The 20,609-nt window shown below is 54.7% G+C and overlaps 1 protein-coding gene across 6 annotated transcripts in view; it reads right to left on the bottom strand.

The window, feature by feature from the left end:
* GFRA2 (GDNF family receptor alpha 2) overlaps window positions 1-13,487 on the bottom strand; it is a 99,740-nt gene extending 86,253 nt beyond the window's left edge. Inside the window, exons 1-3 of one of the 6 annotated variants that reach the window (XM_086703507.1) lie at window positions 12,765-13,487; window positions 7,231-7,545; window positions 1,569-1,652 (exon numbers count right to left, since the gene is read on the bottom strand). In XM_086703507.1, coding sequence (XP_086559633.1) covers window positions 1,569-1,652; window positions 7,231-7,545; window positions 12,765-12,804 — 439 coding nt within the window. In that variant the 5' untranslated portion in view covers window positions 12,805-13,487. The remainder of the gene's footprint in view (window positions 1-1,568; window positions 1,653-7,230; window positions 7,546-12,764) is intronic. The other 5 variants (XM_086703508.1, XM_086703509.1, XM_086703506.1 and 2 more) reach the window with 5 other exon arrangements.
* Between the last annotated feature and the right edge of the window lie 7,122 nt (window positions 13,488-20,609).

Below are 20,609 nucleotides of genomic sequence, written 5' to 3'. Positions count from 1 at the left end.
AGGTCATAAAGGTGAGGTGGTAGAGCCATAATAGAACTGGTGTCGTCATAAGAAAAAGAAGAGCTTTCTCTCTCTCTCTCTCTCTACCCCACTCCCTCTTTCTTACCCTACCGCCACCCCACCCTGTGAGGACACAGTGAGAAGGTGGCCATCTGTAAGCCAGGAAAGGAGCTCTCACCAGAAACCAAACCCTGCCAGCCCTTGATCTTAAACTTCCAGCCTCCAGAACTATGAGATAATAAATTTCCATTGTTTAAGCTCCCCAGTCTATGGTATTTTGTTATGGCAGCCAAAGCAGACTAAGACAGTATTTCTCTACAGAGAATTGCTTTTCTCCTTAGCGGAGCCATAATGGAAAAAGAAAGTTTGAGAAACACTCTCCTAGAGAATTCTTCATTTGAAAGGGTTTAGGGTCTTACTGGAAAGTCTTTCATTTCATAGTTTAGAGTACTGCTTCTCTACAACACTAAAGTTGTGCCCCCAAGAGGCATTTGGCAATGTCTGGAGACATTTTGGGTTGTCACGACTCAGTGGGCTGCTACTGGCATCCAAAGGGTAGAGGCAGGGACACTGCTAAATATCCTACAGTGCACAGGACAGCTCTTCCCACAGGAGAGAATTATCCAGGTCAAAATGTCAGTGGTGCTGCCATTGAGAATGGTTTAGAGCAAAAGAAACTTCAGGAGCCTTCACATTCTGCCACAAAACTTCCTAGAAACCTGAGGCCTGCAGCCTTGTCCTGTAACAGCCTGCCTGGCCACCTTTAAGAACCAGTGGTGGCTCCAGGAGGAGCTCACCCCCAGCCCCCACAGAGCAGTTCCCAAGACTGGAAGGCCCCCACCTACCAGTGCCTGAGCAGGGGCAGCTGCCCTGGGCCCACAGGTCTCCCAGAGGCCAGAAGGAACAGGCCAGGAAGAAAGAACCAACAAACTCATCGGACTCCTACCCAAGGACCATAGCAAGCAAAGCTAGAGCTTAACACAGTCCTTCTCACTTCCTGGGGGAGGCCAAGCACCAGAGAACCAGAGGCTTCACGGTGGAGTTCAAGAAGAAGACCCCTCGAGGAAGGAGAATCCCAGAGCAGAACCAATAATAGTGATACTACCACCACCAACCACAGCTAATAGTTCCTATCCAGGACCCGTGCTGTGCTGCCCAGCAGCTCGCTGAGCACTTTACAACCATCAACTCATTTGGACATCATGACAATCCAAGGTAGGTATTGTTCCACTGCACAACTGAGGAAACTGAGGCACAGAAAAGTTGAGCAACTTGACCAAAGTAGAATTCCAAAGTGGAAGAGTTGGGAATTAGAAAGAAGGACCCAGGAGGGCAAGACCAATAACAAACTAGGAGAGTGACACCAGGTTTCAGATTCAAGACCTACTGTATGGTGGGCTCGTTCCACCACTCCACACACAACCTTGGGGGTGGCTGTTATGGTTTCCTCTTTTACAGATGAGGACCCGAAGCTCAGAAGCAGTAAGGGGCTTGCCAGTGGAAGGCAGAGCCAACTGAAGGCCAGGGCACCTAGGAGGACTGGGAGGCCCCAGCAAGAGCCCACTTACCTGAGAAGATTGAAGCAAGCCTGAAGATATCTGAGAGGCGGGAGGTCACCGGCTCATAGGGTGAGGCTTCATAGAACTCTTCACCTGGAAGAGAGAACCAGTGTCAGGCACAGGCCCACCCTTCCTACAGGACTAGACGAGAGCAAGTTATGAATGAAACGGTGAGCATTTCACACAGGTAAGTTCTTCCTCACCAATTAGAGAAGTCCCCACAGCAGGTCAGTACTGCCAATACTCTCCTCTACTGACCTCCCTGCATGTCCAGCCCTTTCTAAGGCCTTCCAAATGCTTCTTGAAAGAAGGCACTGGGGAGGTGCCCATGGAAGGCCAGGTATAAATCACAGGATTTGAAGCCAAAGGCCCTCCAAAGTCATTCAGTGCAACTTCCTCATTTCACAAGCGAGGACCCTGAGGTGGGCCAGGGAGGTGAAGCAACCTGACTGAGATCACAGAGCTACTCACGACAGATCTAGACTAGACTCTGGTCCCCTGACCCTCACACCAGCATTGTCTCTCGTCACACTAGGTTGGCTCTGCCCGGGCCACGTAAGGGCAGAGAACTTCCTCTTTGCTTCCCATCATGTCACCATGATAGGGCTGAAGGTCTTCTCAGTGGAATCCTGATCCCCAGCTTGTCTGACTGACTCCCTGCCACCTGATGGCTTCTCAGACTTCTCCTCGAGGCTTCTGGGTGCATCAGAGATTCAGTGAATGGAAAAGCAAGCGAGTGACAGGAGATAAATGGCACAGGGATGCCCTGGAGACCCACCGCCTCCTCATGGGGACTCCCGCCCTTTGCCAAAACCTCGGCAGGAGAGGAAATATCCTCTTGAGACTTTACTGTGAGGAGAAATCAATGGGTAATCACTCAGACTGCGTGTTTGTGTTGAAGGGGCGGGGGAGACAGGTGATGACCCACAGCTTCACACATTGATTTCCTATCCACCCAGGGCCCAGCACCTAAAGAAGAGTACATGTGGGGTGGTATCCATGGGGGCCACCTGCAGGAAGGTGCCAGCCATCCAGAAGAGGGGACTTGGAATCTGCCTGTAAAGGGCGCATTCAGCCAGGCCCATGAGGTCACCCAGAGGCTAGCACTCCAGGCTTGTCCAGCCCTCTGCTGGTTCACAGAGAAAGGCATCTGTCTGCTATATCTGGCAGACCCCCCAAAAATGGTACAGATTCCCCAGATGTTCATTCTCTCCCTGGAGAAATGTCCTCTACCCTTCACTTTACCCTATACCCTCATGCCCTGCAACACCCAGCAAATGCGTTACACACAATGGGTGCCCAAGTGGTATCTTACTATCCAAAGGTTATTCTTTCAGGCCAGTCCCAATCCCACCTTCCCCCTGGACTGTCACAGGGCTGTACCATCTCAGCAAACTCCACTCTACCCACAGACACTGGAGAAACTCCCGGTGGTGGGGTTACCAGCCATTGCTATTTGTTAGGGCCAAATAATACAAGAGCTTTTGGTAATAAAAATGATGTTACACTAAGCCTTCTATGTACCAGCACCATTGAAAGTGCTTTAGGTGTACTAACTCATTTAATTCTCTCGTCTATGAGATAGGCACTACCCTTTGTTTTATTGATAAAGAACTGGGGTACAGAGACGTTAAGAAACTGGCCCAAGGTCACACAGCTGGTAAGTGCCAGGTTTCAAACCCAGGCAGCTGACTCCAGAGTCCAAGTACTTAAACATTATGAATACTGTCTCCAAAAGTAAAAGTGTTATTGAACCAAACTGTTCTTACACAAGTAGCGCTGCTGTTTAACTTTTTAGAGTCAGTCTTAGGCCAGCCAGACTGCTCCCCCAGACCAGGTCCTTCCCTCCCGTATCTGGCAAAGCTAGGCCCGCGGGTATGGATCAGCTAGTATGACTGACTGGGGGCGGGATGGGCGGGGGTGGAATCTCTTGGGGAAAACAGCCTCTTCCAGGACTGGCTGGAAAAGGTCCATCCTATTTAAGTCAACCCATGCTGCCTGTTCCTGTGGCAGAATTCACCAGTGGGAAATCAGAGACCTGGCCACACGGGCATCCTGGCAACCAGATTAAACTAGATCTAGGATGTCACATTCCTGGGCCATGACCTGGGAGAGGCCTTTGCTCTTCACATCTGAAGGAGCAGAATGACCTCAAACTTTAGTGCCACTTTTGGAGAAGTCAAGAAGTGGTCTCAAGTCCCCCATGCAGCCAACCAACAGTGACAGTGCCACCATGTAAGATACTGGTGGTTGTGGTGGTGTGACAGAAAGGGAAGATGAGCCCGAGACCACAGGATCTCTCCAGGGCAGCTGGAAAGGGGCCTGGATAAGGAGTCCTGGGGGGCCCTGGTCCCACCAGCCCCCCTCCCTGCACCTCAGCTTCCCCACCAAAGTGGGAGTGGGATGGAATGATCTCTAGGTCTTTGCAGTTGGGACCATCTAGGACCTGAGCAGAGGCCACAGTCCTGCCACCGCCAGCTCTGTCCACTGCTAAGGACCTCAGACTAGGCACAGCTCAGCCTCAGGTGGAGGGAGAAGAGAGGAATCGCACCCACCAGCCAGGACCAAGGAGAAGCCACAATCAAAGTCCAAACCCGCACAGATCTCTCCACTCCACAATCCCCCACCCCGCCCCAGGCCCAAGCCGGGTTATTAAGTGTTATTAAAGAATAGGGAGGAAGTGCTTACAGCCTCCCCCAGGGAGACCACTCATCCCACACCATGAATAATTAACCCTCAGGTGGATCCTGTCACTCACAGGAACATTACCTGCTGTTAAAAGGCCTCTCAGCTTTCCCTGACCAACCCTGGGCAGAAAATACCTCTGACTCCTAACAGCCAGGAATGGGGGCAGGGTAGGTTTTGAGGAAGGAGAAAAGCAGGGAGTCTACTTTTCCAGAGTTGGCCCACGGGAGGGGTCTCCTAGCCTGTATGCTTGCCAGCACAGGGACCATGGCTGAATCTGTATTCTCACCTTCTGGAGCACACAGTAGGGGCTACACAGACGTTTGCCTGGTAAGGGAACCAACAAGCCAGCTCATGCCTCCCCAGGCTGACATTCCTGGGTTGAAAGGGCCTTGAAGACCACATGGCAGGATGCAGCATAAATGCACAGAACGCACACTGCTATCATCCAAATGCCTCACTGGCTGGCTGCGATCAGGAAGGTTCTTGGTGTTCTGACACGGTGATGCCAGAGGGAGCCATTCCGGTGGCCCTCAGGTGGCCCACCTGGCTCTTCCAGCTGGCAGTTCTTCTGTCCCCTCCCCAGTGCATCCGTCCTACAAGCCCTCAACAAGCCCATCCTGCAAGCCCTCAACAAGCCCACCCCCAAGTGCCACACAGCCTCCCTTGGGTTGAGACTGAAAGCCATGGGAAAGAAAACAAGAAACTAAACAAGCCAGCTGTTGAATTAGGAACCTCAGTTTTCACGCACTACAGAGGCATCCTCCGGGTGAAGACCGCTCCTTGCCTTGCAGAGAATAAACATCACGCGCTTTGTGGCGGTGTTTCCCTCTCTGCTCACTTCTAGTTCTAGGACTCGAAGCTACTAGGAACAGGAGACCTACACATGAGGAATTACTTTGCTATTAATGGTGGTAACACTGTTCATAATTACATGCCCGGTTTACTTCCAAATTCAAGGCAGATTGGAACCATCTTGGCCACTGGTCAGGAATCCCTCATTCTCCAGCCTCACACCCGATCCCAGTTTCCTCCTTCCCTCCAGCACCCTGGTCCTCCATCCGAGGCTAATCAAGGGCACTGTTCCACAGTGCAGCCCTCTCTCTTCACCTCGACATCCCTATCACTCCCAGTCTACCTTAGAATTCAAGCTGCTCCACCCTCTCACCTCTTACAAAAGAAGTCATCCTTTGTTCTCCTCTCCTCTTCACACCAAAGTTCTAGAAGACATCCACAGTCACCACTCCCAGCCCCCAGCTCCCATTCACTCCCTAACCAGGCTTCTGCTCCCAGCGACCACCTACAATGCTCACCCCAAAGGCATGAGGGACATGTCCTAGAGACTGTGGACCCTCTCTCCTCCCCAGGTTTCTTGATGTACCTCCCACCTCTCTCCCAACACCTCCCCCCAACCTCTGCAGGTCCCCCTCCCTCCCCTGCTGGCACATCTTTAAATGCTGGGGGTCCTTAGGGCTCTGTCCCTGCCCTCCTCTCAGTGTGTGCACCCCACTCCCATGGCCCCAGTCACACCTACAGGCTAATGGTGGCTCCTCAATCTCCATGTCCAGTGCCACTTCCCCCCTGGACTCCAGCTGTGTGCAGGGCATGGCCAGTGAGAGCCATGTGCCCCAAAATAAAGGAATCATCTCCCTGCTCTCCCCCCTTGGCTGCTTCTTATGAACCAACCCAGTTGCCCAAAAGAGAAAACTGCCCTCCTCGAGTCCTCTCTCTTCACCAAGACCTGTTGATTCCACCTCCTAAATAGCTCTTGAACCCTCCTCCCTCTTTCCTGCCACTGTCCTTGGCCAGCTGGCCAAGCTGCTGCCCTCCAGGTCCCACATCCCTCCCCTCTCCTCACCCCATCCCCACTTCCAACCCCCCACCTTACTACACTGAGTCACTTGCAGACCGGCAACTCCCTTCTGGGAGTCTTTGCCCAAGCTCCCCTCCACTTCCCACACTCTCCCCACATTCCTCCCTCCCCCCCACTGTGTAACTGCAGCTCACTCCTTAGTCTCAGATCAAAGGCTGCCTCTTCCAGGAAGACTCTGTAGATTTCATAAGAGGCTGCCTTGGGCTACCACAGCACCAGTGCTTTCTGACAGCACTCACACCACCAAGTGACAGAAAGCCCCTCACTTATCTACATCCCCTCACAAACTCTGAGCTCCAAGAAGCCAGAGGCTACCCCAGCTTGTTCTCCACTGTTGCACAGGCCTGGCAGATGAGAACCTCTCAATAAACAGTTGTTGAATCAAGAAATGAACGTCTAACCAAGGCGGCCAATCCCCCTGCACTGTACACAAATCCCCCACACTGTAGTCCGGAGGGGAGGATGGGGGTGTGTGGAGTGGGTTGTTAGGGGAGGGAGCTGGTAAGGTGCCACCTTGGGACCTGAAGCGGCCTGCTGCCCACACACTGCCCCAAGCCCTATAGAAGGTGCCTAGGCCAGCCCTGCAGTCAGGAAGCCACCTGAAGAGCAGGTGTCCTGGCAGCAGGAAGAACAGAAATGGGACTGCCCTTCGCTGAGCACCCAGGGCTTCGGGGAGTCCCAGGGACTGGTTTGCTTGGAAGCACAGCTCTGCATGCACAGGACCCACCCTCCCTTCTCCATCTGCCTGGGTACCCCAGCCTTCCCTTCTCTGTTACCACTTCACTCGTCCGTCAGTCCATCCATCCTCTCCCGACCCCTACCCTCTCCTTTCTCCAGCCTTGTTCTTCTCCCACCACCTGGCCCTGTCTCCTTCCCAGCTGTCACTCTCCCTCCTCCTCCATGTCTCCAGGCTAACTCCGACAACCCCTACTTCCTCTGCGTTCTAGACCCCCGTGGCAGGGGGCGACAGAGAGCTTGCCAGTTCCCTCCACTACCAAGTCCTACCCTGAACCTGCCCCACCTCCCCGCCCTCCGCCCTGCGCAGCCCTCCCCACCACCCCCATCCCACCGCATCCCCCCCCCCCCACCCCCGCCAGGCCCGGCTGGGCTTACCCTCGGTCAGCCCCAGGTGGATACTCCAGTAGATCTGCAAGCACTGCAGCTCCCTCTTCATGCCCCGCTTGCAGCGGCAGTCGTAGAGAGGGCTCTCCTGCAGGACCTCCAGGGCCGCCTGGCACTCCTTGTTGGCCAGCATGGTGTTGCGGTCCCGGCCTGCCAGGCACTGCCGCAGCGTGCGGTAGCGGGAGCTGCAGTTGGATTCCGCGGCGCACAGCTCATTGGCCCGGACGCAGTCCACTGGGGGGCGCCAGCCGTGGAGCTCGGGGCCCTGCAGGGAGGAAGGGCTGGCCAAAGAGCGGAGGGTCTCGTCTGGGTGGTGGGGAGGGAAGACAAGCATGAATGAGGGCCGCCATAATCTCTGACCCAAGATGCAGGCCTGGGGGCTTGCGCCCTTCTGGGAAACTCCACACCCATTTTACTCCAAAGCACACCAAGGCCACCACAGAGCCGGTGAGAGGAAGAGCTGTGAAAGGACTCCAAGACACCAACACCCCTCCTCAAACCAGAAGGAGAATTCGAGCTGTCATTCTGCCCTGGTTCTACCAGATTCCCTTCCGATTCCACCCTGTCACCCCACAGCCCTGGGCCCAGGAGCAGAGCACGGGAAAGCCAGAAGATCCTTCGGAGAGACCACAGACCCTGTAAAAGACCAGGAGGCCAGAGAAGAAGGTCACAGCCTCAGCAGAGAGCTGGGGGCTGCAGGACCTGCTTGAGCATGCGGAGGGGACCCTCACTTTCCTGCTGCCCAAACCTCCATCAACCTCAGTTCCAGCCAGAGGTCCAGCCAACATGCTGGGCTAAGCCGGGAAAGCAGCAGAATATTATTTAACCTTCCTAGTCTGTTAGGACTTTAGAGACACAGTGTCCAGTCCCCACATTTTACCATGGGGTTGGGGGGGTGGGGGGACTGAGACCTAAAGAAGGGAGATAACAACTCAAGGTCACACACAGGCCGAAAAGATCCCTCAGACTCCTAACCTGTCCATTCTAAGTTCCCAGACCCTAAGAGAAGACCCCAAGAGACAAGCCTGAGCCTGTGGCCTGAGGCAAGGCATGCCTGGAAGGGAGCAGCTACCTCTCCCCGGCCCAACCCTCCACACCTTCCAGTCCAACTGCACACTGGCTAGAGAGCTGAAAACAGGATTTCTGTAGACAAGCTCTACCCCAGCCCCACTGACAGAAAGTGCTGCAGGCAAGCCTGACAAGCAACTCGATGTCCTGTGTGTGTGTGTGTGTGTGTGTGTGTGTGTGTGTGTCCAGACGGGCCTTTTCCATGTCTCTCTCTCACACACTTCTCTCTCTGACTTCCTCCTAAGGTCTATTTCTCCATCACCTTTGCTCTTTGAATAGCTCTGTGCTCTTGCTCACTCTCTCTCTATAGCATCTACTATTTTCTTCTTTCTTCCCTCTCTTTCCACCCTCCCCTGAAACCCTGTCCCCCTCTGTCTCTCCTTTTTTTTTTTTCTTTCCAAAAGCCAAATAATAAGCCAATTACAAAAGAGAAAGAGCTTCCCTCCTCAGACCCTGGCCTTGCACATGGAGCCTCACCTCTCCAAAAGTGAACAAGCAGAATTCAGCCACCTTTCTTACCCATCACCCTCAGAGCATCTAAACCCACAGGCCTCTTGAAGGAAGGGGCTCAGGGAAAAAGATTCAGAAGTGAAGGGTAGGGAGGGGCTCACTTGGTCCTGTCAAAATCAAGCTCCCAAAATGGTTTCCTCTAGACACAGATATTTCCCTGGTCTCCCTGTCCTCTCCAAGCCCCTCACTCCAGATTCTGCCCCAGAAAAAGCTCTTCTGTGCACCAGAGCCAAGACTGCCTTTTCCAAGACCCAGGAGTGATCTGGGAGGCCTCCTCCATTCCATCCAGCCCAAAACATTGTAAGATCCTAGGCCAGAAGTCGCCTCCTCAGAATCCCCCCCCACACACCCTACCGCATTCCCTATCCAGAACAGCCACTTCTCATTCCTTCCCCCAGAAGGCCCTGCTCACAGTGGGGGGGGGGTGCTACCGCAGGGAGAGAGCGACACCTAGAGGCAGAGCACTGCACCAGGAGCCTGTCACTCCCTACAGCTGCAGAGGGAAAAGGAAACCGCTGCTAGAAGGGAGGACACCCACCCACAAGAAAAGGAAGTAAAGGAGGAAGGGGTAGGCCAGAGCAAAAGATAATACCTCTCCCATTGACCATACCTCTGCCCCAGGACAGGAAGAGCTGAAGGCTGTGGCCAGGCTGAGACAAGACCAGAGAAGAAGTCAGCATGGAGTGGGGGCATCTGCCCAGGCACTGGCTGGAGAGGTGTCCTCCACCCAAGCAGAGGCAGCAGCTTTATTTCCTGGCTTCAGCAAATTCTTAGGTCCCTGAGCAAGACTCAGTGCATGTGGGCCACCCACAACCAGCTGAGCTGACCCAGCCTCACTTGCACCTGCTGCCCCCACCTAGCCAGCCAGCCTGCCTGCTCAAGAATAACCCAGCCCTGGGACTTCCACTGACTTCACCCCATCACAGCAGCTTTCTCCCTTCCTATCTTGACTGAGCCTGAGGATGCACTGTCAGAGACAGACTGAGAAAGGAGCATTGTGGGCAGGTTTAAAGGTCAGGACATTGGCCTAGCGGACTGGGGCAATAAAGGCACTTACCCTGCATGCCCAGCAGGTGGGGTCCGGAGCCCCACGGAACAATCCTTACAGAATCCTGGGCTCCTGTGCCAAAAGCAAGGGCTTCCCCCATCCTGCCAGCGGGCACATGTGACTGGGGCAGGAAGATGCTCTGCAGAGAGCCAGTGAATCCTCTCACCAAACTCTCTCACTGCACCTATCCCTGGCTCTTCTAGTTGGCGTCACGACCCCCAGAACCAATCAAGCCCAGCAAGAGAAAGAAATAGCAACTGAGAGCCTTGGGCCAGGAATTCCAAAAGAGTAAAGGTCAGAGGGTACTCTGGAGATGCTCCCAAGTTCTAGGTCAGGGAAAAAACTCAGATCCATCAAGAAAAGACATGTGGAACAGCTCCTAGAGACAAGGGGGACCGAGAGACTACGTGGAGCTGTACTGAACATCTTGGCAACAGCCAGAATGTTCATTCTCCCTCCTGGGCATGTCAACACTGGAGGTCAGGATGACTGGCCAGAAAGGCCTCTCTACCCCAAGACCTCACTCAGAACCTTAGGGGGTGCTCACTGAAGACCTGTGCTCCTGGGAACATGCTTCACCATGCCTCTCACACACTGAAACTGCCTACCCAGTCTCAGGCTCCACAAAACCTCTCCCCCAAGTGGAATTTCCAACCAACTCCCAACAGTAGGATCCTTGCCAGGAAAGTGGCCCTGAGGCTGAAGTTTCCTTAATAACAACGTATCCCTTCCTCCTTGGTGGGCCTAACCCACAGCCTTCCGATATCTTGTGGTCACTCAGTTAACCCCTCCCCTGCCCTGGCTTTGGAAAGGGGCATCTCAAGGGAAGGGCTTTGACCAAAAGGGCTGCTTACCCCCTGCTCTTACTCCTCCTCTCACCACTCAGCCCCCAGGGTCTCAGAGTCCAGGGTGCATCTCTGACACACGCAAACACACACACACACACACACACACACACACACACACACGCATGCATGCATGCTCTCACACACCTATATCATGAGAACAAAGTCAACTCCTCTAGCCCTCTCAGCTGAAAAAAGCCTGCCTGCAACATGGTGTTCTGTGCCGAGACAGGACTAAGGGGCCCATATTGCTGTTTTCTATCCCAGGACATTAGAAGCCCCCTCTGGGGTGTACACAGCTCAGCAGCGCACAATCTGGTTGCTTTTCCTGAAATATAATTTTCTTTTCTTCTTGGCCCTGCTCATTCTTGATCCCAAAAAGCTGGATTTTCAGACCATCAGTGGGAGAAAAGGTCAGGTTTTATAACAACCCCTTTGGAATGAGAGTCCACTTGCAGTGGGTAGCCAGGAAGGGCTGCAGGATCACAATGGGCCTGGAGTACCTGTCCAGCTCCCTCCCACACCCTCTCCTACCCAAGAGAGGAGCTGCCTCAGACTTAGGAAGGCAGGACCTCCAAGGCCATACCCTAGAGCAGGGCCAAGCCCCCTAGGAAGTTTCTGGGAAGGGGCAAAGGATGGGGGTGGACAAAGGGTCCGGCGCCCAACCAATATTGACTCAAATCCCCTGTTCAAGTCAAGAGAGCACTTATTAGACCATCCAAATCTTTCCAGGATAGGCACCTACCTCCTCAGGCCTTCCCCTCTCCCCTCCACCAGGAGGCAAAGGGTACACTCTGGACCCAGCCTGGCAGCCTGGCTCACCACTGGCTAATCGCAGGTCAGGGTCGTGGGAAGAGCATCCACACTGAAGCAGATGTGTGCTCCCTCAACACATGCATTCCCCAGCTCCCTCTCTGGAGCACCTTCTCCAGAGCAGCAGCCTTGCCTGGGACTCCAGGTCTGCCCAGGGCCTCAGAAACGCCTTCTCCCTCACCTCCACTCCCAGAATGCTCTCTCTGAACCTATTTCCCAAGCAACTTAGACTTCACATAGCACAAAAGGGGGTGAGAGGTTGGGAATTCTGGGTGGGAAAGAGACTGCCCAAGGTTCCGGGGCACCAGGCAGCCCCTCCTCCCTGCCCTTGGAGGAGGGGGCTTACAGAATGGGCACTGGTCTTTGTTCAGATCTCTTTCTTCCAACATCCCTCTCTTTCTTCATCCAAGGAAGCAAACTTTGACCTCCCTCCTCTTCCTACAAACTACAGGGTGCCCCCGAGGCCAGAGGTGGTGAAGGATAGGCAGTGAATGGATGCTCCAAACCCTCCACTCCCGCCCAGGTATCTGGCTTGGGTCTGGGCTACAGGAAGGGCAAAGGGTGGGGAGAAACTTGAAAAGTGTTCCAGGGAGCGGGGCCACTGGAAAGGATTTCCGGGTGCGGGAAGCGGGATGCACTTTCCAGAGGTTGATTGGCAGGTGAGGGGATGGCTGCCATCGCTGCCCCCACACACGTCCAAGCAGGAGCTCCTGGAGAAACCCATGCTGTCCGCCCGAGTCGATCCGGGAGCCGACAAGAAAGATGGAACTGGCATGATTTTTCTCTCCGCGACACTGTGCCTCTCCCCCACCCACCCTCCTCTCTTCCAAATCAAGAGTTGCAATTCTTTTTTTCTCAAGTTGCCGCAATTTGAATCCATTATTTTGGGAGAAATGAATGCTAGTAGCATTGTGTGCGAGTAAGCGAGTGTGCCTGTGTGTGCGTGCGTATGTGCGGGGATGGTTAGGGTGTTCCACGTCTCCTTCCCAAGCCCCTTCGTAACCAGCCAGCAGCGGTTCGCGTCCCTCCGCCCTCATCCTCGCCGCCCGGCCCCGCTCGGTTCGGCAGCGCTGGGGCCCGGCTCGCTCCGCGGCGCGCTCTCCCCGCCGGTCTCCAGCCCGCGCCCCGCTCGCCCGCCGCGTTCCCGGCTTCTTGCCGGCGCCCGAACGCGCGGCCCCGCGCGGCCCCCCAGGCTCCCGCGGACAAGCTGCCCTCCTCCGTCCCCGCCCGCAGGTACTCACCTAAAAAGAAGAGGAGGCAGAAGACGTTTGCCAAGATCATGTTAAATAAATCCCACAGTTTTTTGTGTTTTTTTTTCTTTCTCCCTTGGGTAAAAAAAAAAAATAATAACAACAACAATAATAATAGCCAAGCAGTGATAATCAGCCCCAAATCCAATGCGGAGATCCCAAGCTAGTCCACCCGATGAAGATCCCGAGTCCTGCGATTCTCGCCTCTGGGGTGGGGGGTAAGGAGGGCGGTGGGCTGCCTCTCGACGCCCTTCTTGCCCACTAAAATGAAATATACACGTATGTGAGGATATATCTGCTTTACAAGCCGAGAGCCCGGTCGTCGCTCTGTCCTCCCCTCCGCTGCTCCGGGAAGGCGCGAGTCTCCGCGGGTCCAATTCCCCTGCGCTTCCCAGGAGCGGACTGGGGAGGTGGGGGAGAGGCGATTTGAGAGTGAAGGGCTGGAAGGAAGCAGCAAGGGTGGGGGTCAGAATAAAATGCAAATAGAGAAATCCACCGACGGGTGTTAGCGCCAAGGAACAATCCGGTGGGAGCTTCGAGGACGAGAGCCCGGAGTCGCTTCTTTCGCACCAAGACGAAGAAAAGATTCAAACAAAAAAAAATCTTCTCCCGCTAACCCTTGCTCGTCTCACTTTTTTCTAATGGAATTCCAGTGACCGTGTGTATCTGCGTGCGTGTGTCTTTCTCTCGTCTCCCTCCCTCTCCTCTCCCTGGCTCTCGCTCTTTGCTCTCGCTCTCTCCAGCTCTCCCTCGCTCTCCTCCCTCCCTCCCCCTTCTCCCTCTCTCCCTGCTCCTCCCTCCGCCCGCCCCCCCTTCCCCCTTCGCGGCTCCCTCGCCGCGGCTCTCGCGCCCGCGCCCCTCTTCTCCGCCCGGGGCTCGGCGCTCGGGCTCCCAGGCGGCTGGCGGCGCGGGGAGCGGGAGCGCGGCGGAGAAGCGACACTCTGCAGCGGCGGTGGCGACACGGCGGTGGCGGTGGCGCCGGGGAACGCTGGACGAGAGGAGAGCTCCGCCGCTGACTCCCTCTGCTCTGGCGCCCGCCCTTCTCGGGACTGACCTGATGCCTTGGCCGGAAACTGACCCGCTTGCGGGGCTACGGCTCAAGCCCACCAAAGGCTCCGCACCCTCCCCTCCCCCGCCGCCCCACCAGACCTCCCCCTGCGGCGGGCGGGTTGCGCCCTCCAACCCCCACTGCCCGTGCCCCCGCCGCCTCGGTCCACGGGTCCTGGAGGCCTGGGGAGGCTCAGCTGAGGCCGGAGGGCGTGGGGAGTCCCGGACATCCCAGCCCTCCCGGGGTGTGGGGGAGGGGCGCTCGAAACCCCCCCCCCGCAGGCCTGGTGGCCAGGGTCTGGGGAGGGGCTCCACCCTCCTTAAGCGGAAGCGTCCTTGGACCCGGGAGTCCAAGCAGAGTGTCTCCCCGAAGGTGCTAGAGAAAAGAAAGACCCCCTCAAGCGCCAGCCCCCAGCGTCCCCGCGCAGCCTGCCTGCCCAGGTCCAGCCCCGAACACGCATACACCTGTGCTCTCCACGCGGGGCTCGAGAACTTTCCCTACACACCCCCGGCGCCCCGCATGCCCCGGCGTTGCAGCCCTTCGAGACTCCCCTTCCCCAATGGTCTCTCCTCCCCTGGTGCGGGAGGAAGGCCGTGGTGCCTGAGCGCCCTGACCGCCTCCTAGAACAGCGGACTTGCCCGAACCGCACGAGAGGGATCGGTCCGGGGCTGGAACCCCACCCCGGGGGGCGCTCCGGAGACCGACCCGGCCCAGGGATCCGTGCCAAGCTTGGCGGCCCGCGCTCGGCGACGGGCTGGGCTCCGAGAGCTCTCCTGAGGCAACCCGCAGCTCCTCGCTTCGGAGGCACCGGGAGGGGTCCCCTCCCCCAGCCGAGAAGGGGGCGATTGATCCATCTGTCGATGGGCCGGGCTCACCGGCGTGTTTTAGTCACGGAATTTACAGTAAACGCCCAGAGGCACCAAAAAGGAAGCGTCTGGCTGGGAAAGGGCTGAAGGAGAGGTGAGGTTGCTGGCACGTTCCGGCAAGAGGGGGCGAGGCGGCGGGGCGGGGGACACGCGGGGGACACGCCCACGCACGCCGGGCACCCCAGTTTCACTCTTCCTCCTGACACATCCTCAGCAACGTTCGAGCTGCCTGTGTCCCTCGGCTTTGGTGCACACATTCCTCCTACATTCGGCGCGCACCCCGGGTACTGGGGTAGGGTACACCCAGTGCCTTAAACTTTCGGCGCTACTCAAAACCGGATCTAAGGTGTATTTGGTGGTGTCTTTTACCATGCATGTGTAAATGAACAAGTCTCTAGAAAAGAGTAAACGCTAGAAATCGACCTGGGCTCGAAAGGAAGGGTCACTCACAAAACCATCAGCCTTCGCTAGTGGAAGAGCTAGAGGGAGCAACTTCCATCTTGCGGATTTAGGCGGGAACACGGATCCCCCAGCCTTGGAAGCACAGCGCGCCGGTCTTCTTCGAATACCTCTCTCCTTTTGCTGATGTTGGGGCGTCGGCCGGAGCCCTAGCCCCTCCCCCTGCCCTCCACTGAATGATGCCCTATGGAGGTGCGGCCGAACCCAAGGAGTGGGAGACGGGGTCCAAGAATGCTTGGGGTAAGAGCTGGGGAAAGCCTCCTCAGGGCAGACCTCCCTGCCGTTCCTCTGGGCCTCTCTGTTCTAGGAAAAGACCACAACTGACAAGACCTCCCTGCCTCGTTTCCAGAATTCGGGGACTTAAGGAAGCAGCTTCGGAAAAGTATGGATGAAAGGGTAACAAGCCCATAGGGCTTATGCTGCTGGGGAGTCTGGGGAGACTGGAGGCCAGAGGCTAGGAGGCTCCCGCAAATAAACTTTCTCCCTCCCCTCCCCCATTTCAGGGACTTCTGGTAGCCCAAATTCCCTCCACCGTCCCCACGCGCTCTGGTATCCCATGCAGCTTTTCTCTCTCAAGGGCTAACTCTACTCCCGGCTCCCAAATCAACACATCGCTCTTTCTCCTCTAAAACTTTAACTGTCTTTTAACCCTGGCTAGACATAAGGACAACTCTCTGGGGGTGCCTGGGAGGCTCAGGCAGTTATGCTTAGGACTTCAGCTCAGGTCATGATCTCACAACTCCTGGGTTGTGACAGCTGTGCTGACAGCTCAGAGCCTGAAGCCTTCTTATTCTGTGTCTCCCTCTCTCTCCTCCCTTCCACCATTCGTTTTCTCTCTCTCTCTCTCTCTCTCTCTCTCTCAAAAATCAATAAACATATATGGAAGGACAACTTTCTGAAACATGTGGGAGCTTTGCCTGACCCCCTTTCTGGTGAAGGGAGCTGAGAAAGCAGCAATGGACACCAGGCATGGCTCCCATTGACTTGCCTTCTTGGCGGGAGGGGAATCTGGTAGCAAGAGGTGAGTGGCTGAGGCCCTTCAGGGACTAGGCATCACTGGCCTTAACAAGGACACTAGACAACACCAGCCAGACCAACATTGAGCTTGTTGTGGCTGTGGGGCCCTCTGGCGTTGGGCCCTCTCTTCCTCCCTGTCTATACAAGCCTCTCCCAATACAGCCCACCCTCTGCTGACCCCAGCCCTCAACCTACGTTGCCCTTAGATATGGCGGAGTCCAGGTGCCACACCATTATTTCCTGAGCACATGCTATATGTAAGCCTCCCACCCCACCAGGATATGCAGAGGAAACACAAAGGAACACATACTAGCCATAGGCAATTTAATCTATAAAATCTTTATAAAATGAGGATAAAAAAAATCTTAAGGAAATTTCATGAGATACTGTACACAGAGTAGCTAGTCAGATGCCTGGTTCATAGGCAGTTGTTCATAAAATGTCACCCCTTTCCTCTGGGATCCAGAAAAAAGAATTGGGTACCTATGACAAGGCATAAAACTTAGTGCGGAATAAGAAGGGAAGATAAAAAGCTATAGTTATTCAAGGGAAATAGAGACTACTTTGTAGAGGATGATGGATAGGAGATCTTGCAAGAGGGAGTCATGGGAGAAAGGAGAGTGAGCATGTGTGAACAAAAGCACCTGGGCTTCACTGATGTACTTCCTCACACCCCCAGGTACTGTATCCTTCAGACTGCTTTCCAGAGCCCACCCCAGCTGCCCTGAGCTAACCAGCAGGTAACTCTCATGCCCATCCACCCACCTTGCCTGCCCCTCCACCATCAAAGATCCAGAAGTTATAATGTGCAGAGGGGAAGGAAGGAGAACACTTAGGCCTTTTGTTTCTTCCTTTGCCTCATCTCTCTTGACCTACTCATCTTGTGGAGTGGATTCTCTGGAGGACAAGAGCAATAGAAGCAGAGAGGGAAGAAGGACTGGGGCAGGAGCTTGCAGCCCCACCACAGTACACACACACACTTACACACACAGGCATGTGCACATGCAGTAGCCACAGAGCTCAGCTGACCAGACCTGTACTGCCCCCACAGAATCTCATCCCTTACTTTCCTTTAGTGGAGGGAAGAAGGCTGGGTGTTCCCTTGCCCCAGAGATAAAAGCCAACCAGGGATAAAAAAAAAAATGTCAGCTAAGACATGTCAGGAACAAACATAGAACAGCAGCCCAGCAGTCTCCTGCAATCAATCAAGCAGCACCGACTTATTGGACCCCTTTTCTATCCCCAACACAGTGTTGGACTGTTCCTGCCATGGAAGCATTTACACATAGAGTCAGGTCATGTACCCATGAAGAGTAAGCAACCCAAGGGAACACTGACTGGGGCCAAGTAAGAGAAAAGAAGAGTTAGTGCCACTGGATTTCAGGACTTGCTGGGAAAGTAGGACTCAAGCTGGACCTGGAGGATGGGTAGAATTTGACTGAACACAGGGGACAGCATTCTGGGAAGGAGCAGCCAAGGTAAAATCACAGTGGTAAAGGTTTGAGCTGGCCAAGAGTGGGGAGGAACCAAGGGGAAAAGGTTGGGAGGAGCTGATGGGAGAAAATCTGGAAGGTCCCATTGGGATGCATAGTGGAGGACCAAGCTGGGAAGGCTTTGGACTTGCTACCCTACAAGCTACTGAAGGTCTCTTAGAGGGCGTGTGACGTGATGAAAATGGTATTTTCAGAAGATTGATCTGACAATTCTGTGAAAGATGGAGATAAGAGAAGTTAGGAGGCAATTGTTAACAGTCTCGCCTAAGGTAATGAGGGCCCAAAACCCAAGCAGGCAGGCGGTTGGCAAGGACAGGAGGTGGTGGTGGGTGTGGCAGGAGGGGAAGACCCAGGGACTGGAAGTAGTGGCAGGTGTGGACCAGGAGGTGAGGGCGTGAACTGGAAGTAGTGATGGGCAAGGACTGGAGGTGGGCGTGGAAGGGAGGTGGTGGTGGGCGTGGACAGGAAGTGGTAGGCAAGAACTGGAGGAAGTGAGGGGTGGGGGGAACAGGAGGTGGTGGTGGGCGTGGACAGGAAGTGGTAGGCAAGGACTGGAGGAGGTGGGCGGGGACAGGAAAAGGTGTCAGAGGCACCGTAAAGATAAAGTTTTAAGCTGTTGGTGACAGATTCGTCATGGAGTCCCAGGAGGAGGGAATTTGCCTTCTACTCAGCGGTCAAGACAGACAAGGTGACCAGCCCTGACTTCTCAGTCTCTGTCATGAAAAAAATAATTAAAACTTTATGGCAAGGTACATGTTGATATTTCTTTAATTCTTGTAATAACTCTGTGGGGCAAGTACTCTTAACAGCACCATTTATAAATAAGAAAACTGAGGCAAGAAAAGTGATTTAACCTGGCCAGGGTCATATTTTAAGTGGCAGAATCATGATTCGAACTCTGGCAGTTGGGATCTAGGGTTTCTCTCTGGTAACCCATGTGCCCTAAATAAATAAGCAAAGTGATGGCTCTCCAGCCTGTAAGTTTTCATGTCCCAATTCAGAGCATCTTAAATACTCCCTTTCTCCCTGCCCTGACCAGCAACAGTGTGAAAACACTAAAAACTTAAATTTCTTTTTTTTTTCTTTGCTGCGGGCTTTGTTTGACCTCATCCTTGGAGTTCAAGTCAAGAGCCTAGAAAGCATCCTGTCCAACATGGCATAGCTGCATGGTGCCCAGCTCATCCGGGGCCTTTCCCAGCCCTGTTCCAGCCCCCTGTCTCCCTCCTAATGGCAGGCTGACCCCCTCACCAGCATTCCATCCCCATAGGACCACTCCAGATCCTTGATGCCCAGCCTGACAGGAGAGAACTAGTTTGGGAATGAAGACCAGCAGGGATTTAACTAAACTATCTGATCCCAAAGAGTGAACAGGGCTGCTGAGGCAGGGTGGGTGGGACCATATTAGGAGGGAAGAAATGCATACTGCACTCAGGGGCATTGATTTCTCTAATTGATTTCGGTCAATGTTCTCCATGCTTCATCATTCTCTTTTGAGGTAGGCACTGGCAGGAGGTGGGAATCTGGCTTTACTTAGCCTCTCCCCAGGGCCTCAGAGACATCTCTGCAGCCCCACCCATGCCAAGGAGTCCCCAGACCCTGGGGTAGCCCATCAGAGGGAGAGGAAGCTGCTGCTGAAGCAGGAATGCAGGAATGCAGATGGTTACTGGGCAGGGAGCTATCAGAACCACCTTATGTGGATATAGCACTTCTGAGTTTCAAGGCTTTCTCCTCCAAGATCCTGAAGCTCTTATAAGCATCCCTGAGAGGAAGGCGTGGCAGAATTAACTTCTCTTCCAAGTGAACCAACTCAAGCTTGAACATGTCCCATGATGTGGCCAAGGTCACAACGCAACCAGCAAGTGGCAGAGCCAGGACTTGAAAGCAGGTCCTCCCACACTCTGGTCTAATGAGCTTTCCCCTTCTAATACAGAAACCAAGCATTCATCCTGCCAGGGTGCCGGGCCTCTCTGCTGCTCTCTCCTATATAGGAGATCATGGAGGAGAGGGAGAAGGGACCCAACAGTTTTTGGCAGTGTCTTTCATTCATCCAGAACAGGTCTGGGAAGGACTGTTTCTCTAAACTCTTTCACTAGAAGTCACAGATGTCCTGAGAAAACTGCAAAACCCCACTTCTCCTCTGCCCGCTTCACAACTTCCCAATGGAGACCAGAGCTGAGCTGGTAAGTGGTCCTTCTGGTGAGCTACCATCAGCTTAAAATATCCCAGCTCACTGTCAAGCCTCCTCCCCGCTGGCCCTGAGTGCACTGCTCTGCCTATGTGGGCACCATCCAGGCCACACCCCAGCATTGTCCCCATGCCAGCACTGTGCTTGGCAGATCCCAGCTGCCTGTCTGAGCGTGCACACCCACCTCAGCTCTCAGGCACTGGCGATCTGCCAGGTTACCCAAGGTCAGAGGCAGAATCCAGGGAGAGGGGCAGTGATTGCTTCTGCTAAGCTGTGGGGAGCCTGCTCCTGCTGCCTGCTGCCCCCCAGGAGAACTCTCAGACCCAGCAGCTCCCCACAGGGACTATGTCTTTATTTAGCCAAGCCTGGCAAAGTGGGTGGAGCACTGGAGCTAGGTCTGAAATGGACTGTCACTCGAAGGGCCCAGGGCAGTCTCCAGGGGGCTGGAAGGCAGCTCAGAAGGGGCTCTGGACAGAAAACAGGGACCAGAATATCCCTCTTTGAGCAGACATGCCTCCCCTAGGCCTAATGTAGAGTTTGGACAGATGGGCACATTTACCTTCATGGCCCCCCTTCCTCACCCTGACCCTCTTCACCCTGGGAACTTTCTCATCATCCAAAACGTTCCTCCTCACTCCACTGTCCCCGTGCACTATACTTTCCAGATATCCTCTCTAACCCCAGCAGCAACCAGGGGGAGGGGTAATGTTTAACCCAAAAGAATGAATTGCTAATGGTAGAATTTCAATCATCCTGAGCCCTCAGGCT

The sequence above is a fragment of the Puma concolor genome, chromosome B1 (assembly GCF_028749965.1).
Source record: "Puma concolor isolate L17-30 chromosome B1, mPumCon1.1.hap2, whole genome shotgun sequence".
NCBI lineage: Eukaryota > Metazoa > Chordata > Mammalia > Carnivora > Felidae > Puma > Puma concolor.
The sequence above is the reverse complement of the archived record's forward strand: the minus strand, read 5'-3'. Positions and strand labels throughout refer to the sequence as shown.